Source organism: Pundamilia nyererei, unplaced genomic scaffold (genome assembly GCF_000239375.1).
Source record: "Pundamilia nyererei isolate P.nyererei 1_Seehausen unplaced genomic scaffold, PunNye1.0 scaffold00113, whole genome shotgun sequence".
NCBI classification, from domain to species: domain Eukaryota; kingdom Metazoa; phylum Chordata; class Actinopteri; order Cichliformes; family Cichlidae; genus Pundamilia; species Pundamilia nyererei.
Genome location: NW_005187514.1, coordinates 1,792,627 through 1,796,195, shown reverse-complemented (window position 1 = coordinate 1,796,195; position 3,569 = coordinate 1,792,627). Strand labels below are relative to the sequence as shown.

Genomic DNA, 3,569 nt, shown 5'->3' with positions numbered 1-3,569 from the left:
ACATTGTACATTTTCTGAAATCTACCCACCTATCTATCCGAACATCATTACCGTCTTCATATCAAAATCCATTCTTCTGCTTTACCCAATTCTCTCCTTCCATTTTAACCTTATCGGTCCTCAAGAGTCCGGTGGGTTCACTTTCCAAGCAATGCTGCCTTTTGTCCATTTGATGAATGTGAAGTAGTGCTCAAAATCAGTGAATGGTGTAGTACAGTATGTCCTCACCGTTGACGCATAATTGGCTCTGGTTGTGATCCAATCATTCTCGAGAAAATAAGAAAAATAATGCATGTGCGTATGAAGCTATGAAGGCATCTGAATGTACATTTGCACATGTTGTCTGTCTCAGTAGCTGTCAGTGCTTTTGCATTTTGTCAGCAGTTGATTGTCTAGTACTTTGTTTAGCACTGTGTGTGTCGAGTGTTCACTTTTCAGTGTCTCGTCCTGTAGCGGCATGTTTTCTGCTTCACTGGTTTGTGTCTTATCAACCCTCCTTGTGTGTGTTTTTTGTACGTGTGTGTGTGTGTGTATAGGCCGGTATTGCAGGAGCGCCCGCTCGTGCCGTATCAGCTGTAAAGAACATGAACCTCCCGGAAATGCCCAGAAACATCAACATTGGTGACATCAGCATAAAAGTGCCAAATTTACCCTCCTTCAAATAGTGGCAGCGAGATCCCGAACCTGCAGATGTCAGCCAATGTTTACAGTGATGCAATCTGTTTACCACAACCTCAATTCACCAACTTTTATCAAAACTATAAATCTTCAAGGTACTGTGTGATCTGACACTCCTTGTACGTGTGCTTTCTCTTTCTTCTTGTGTTATTTTTCTCAGTTTGAAGTAAAAGTAAGTATTTATTTATGAATGGTACATTCCTTACGCCTCACTGAAGGTTGGCTCATGACTTTCAGCTCACTGGAATCTGCTAAAGTGTTTACTTGAAAGAGAATTGCGTGGCAGGAAGTGACCTTTTGGGGCAGTCTTACGAGTTTTTTTTTTTTTTTTTTTCCAGATTAAGAGAATCAGTCAAGTAGAAGTGAAAGCAAAAATATTTCGAATCCAAAATTGGAACCAGTTTAGTACAGTATTGAGAGATTTAGGGCACAGAAGATTATTATGTTGAAGATATGCTGTGTGACAGAAAAATATATATGAAATGATTTTTCTTTTATTTGTATGCAAAGTATTTTTCAAAGATTCACCATGTCTTACCAAATGATGCTCTTAATTTTTGTGTGTATATGACTTATTTTCTCTTCTTTTTTCAACATAATAAACGTCAAAACGAAACCTGTGTGCTTGGCTTACTTCATTTTTATAAAGATCTTATGTCAGCTGCTCCTGTTGGGAGTCACCATGGTGGATTATCTGCCTCCGTCTCACCGTATCCCGGTTTCTCCTGGCTCGGCCTCCTGTCTTTTTGCCAGTGCCACTGTCTCCAAACCATCTATCACAAGAAGTCTCACTATCATCTAGACCTTCCCTTTCACGCTTGTTCCTCCTGCTACAAATCACCCCTGATACTTGGCTAAATATGTATGTGGTACATTACATTTAACTAAATGTTTAAAATAAATATGCTGCCTAACATTTATTACAAATTCTCAGATCCACTGTACTTTTGTCAAGTCAACTCATAAAACATTTTTGGGTTATCAAATCTTAACTTTAAACCACGGAGGTGGAGAAAAAGAACAGTGCAATGGACAATTTAAAATAAATTTGGGACAAAAACATACAAAACTCACCCAAAAGCCTTCTTATCCAGTGTGTCGCGCCTTTATTTCCTAAAAACAAGTTAAACAGAAAACAAAAACCAGTAAACTAAAATGACGTATTATCATGATTGTATTTGGGCTTTTTTCAGAACAACAGTCCATTTGCAAGGGGGAGGTTTTTAAAAAAACAACAAAACAAAAAAAACAAAACAAAACCCCAGCAGAGCCCCAAATTTGTTCTGGTAAATGTCAGATAAAGCATAAAATACATTTTATGTGCTTTTGCCGGTGTTTTTTTTATTTTATTTTTATTTTATTTTTATTTTTTCTTAGCGCTTTTCTTGCAGGACAGGCACTGATTTGTCCAACGCTGATTCCGTAGTGACTAGAGATTCACTGTGCGCAGTTTTTACGCAAAACAAAATCTCACAGAAACTTTATTTTGCAGAAAGTGACATGATGACAAATGTCAGCAGTAAGTTTTCGTTTTTTTTAATGGAAGTAAATGATTTCCCTCCATCCAGCAGGCTAACAGCAGCCAGCGCGGATCCACTCTCTGCCGTGACTGCGCATCTCCGCGCAGCTTTGACGGTCACATGACTTGTCTTGTGACAACAGGAAGCCGGAATGTCAACAGTGTGAGGATGCTGCTGTGGCTTTGACGCTTTTCAATTCTTCAATCACTATTTTTAAGGACGCAGACTACAATGACTTCCATTATAAAAGAAACACAAAGGTGGGACCCCCCCCCCCCCCCCATGTAAAAAATTACATGTAACGACATTTTATCTTGTAGCAAAGCCTGAGCTACCTGTAGCATACGAAGGCATGCCGAAAGTCGATATTGTAATTTGTTGCATTAATACATGTTAGCAAAGGGTATCTATATTTATCTTTTTTTACATTTTGGTGAGATTGAATTGCACAAATGCGCCTTCTTCCATTTTAGCCTTACGCGTTTGCTCAGTCTGGTATGGTAACATTAGCAAGTATGTTGGTGGGCTGGAGTAAACGAGTCATACTTTGGTACAGTGGTCGAACTTATGCGCACAATGACTTAATGTCACTTAAGCAGTGTCTTTGTAGAATAAAAATACTACTGGGGTGCCGGGTTAAGTAAAATCCCACAAGGATATATTTAGACTTAAGTCTGTACAAGTTACTTAAAGTTACTTATGCTTAAAAAACAAAACTACTATAACTTGAAACTGGGCAGAAGTATTGGCCGCCTTTAAACCACTTAATAAGACAGTTGAAATCATATCATGTAATCGATTTGAATAAAAAAACTTTTACCCATTTAGACTTTCTGTTACTATATGTAGTATAGTTGCAAGAGATTTAAATATTTTTTTTAACTTTTTGATGAAAGAAAAGAAAAGGCCAGTTTACGATCAAGATAGATTTAAAACAAACAAACAAAACAAAAAGGCCTGAACCCCTGAATCCTACAATAAGGGGATGTGGTGTCACTACTATGCTGTTTGGGGTATTTTTCTTGCAGGTTTTGAATCTGGTTGTGAAGCAGGATCGCTGAGAAAATGGTTCTAACGGACATAGCCTGGCTGATTTATCTGCTGCCTGTCTATTAGTATCGCAGTTTATAACGACTAATAAATTAACATTGAAAGAGTAAAGAAGAGACTGCTGAAACACCCTTCAACCATATTATGAGTGTTGATGTTGCATAACTGGTCCACCCGAGGGCACTCTGCAACTTCCCTTTTGGAAAGAAATACAAATACTACAAATGAGCCAAACTGAGTGTAAACGAGTACATAAATAACTACATATTATAAAAATTAGGGAAATATGTTTATGTTTAGTGGGTCTGAAAGAAAAAAAAA

At 37.7% G+C, this 3,569-nt stretch overlaps 2 protein-coding genes across 3 annotated transcripts in view; both read left to right on the top strand.

Moving 5' to 3' along the window:
• The window catches only part of ap3s1 (adaptor related protein complex 3 subunit sigma 1), an 11,049-nt gene extending 9,760 nt beyond the window's left edge, over positions 1 to 1,289 (top strand). The window contains exon 6 of one of the 2 annotated variants that reach the window (XM_005741783.1): positions 537 to 1,289. In XM_005741783.1, coding sequence (XP_005741840.1) covers positions 537 to 665 — 129 coding nt within the window. In that variant the 3' untranslated portion in view covers positions 666 to 1,289. The remainder of the gene's footprint in view (positions 1 to 536) is intronic. The other variant, XM_005741785.2, reaches the window with a different exon arrangement.
• Positions 1,290 to 2,329: 1,040 nt separating this feature from the next.
• Positions 2,330 to 3,569, top strand: part of commd10 (COMM domain containing 10) — a 63,894-nt gene continuing 62,654 nt past the window's right edge. The window contains exon 1 of the mRNA XM_005741782.1: positions 2,330 to 2,458. Coding sequence (XP_005741839.1) covers positions 2,430 to 2,458 — 29 coding nt within the window. The 5' untranslated portion in view covers positions 2,330 to 2,429. The remainder of the gene's footprint in view (positions 2,459 to 3,569) is intronic.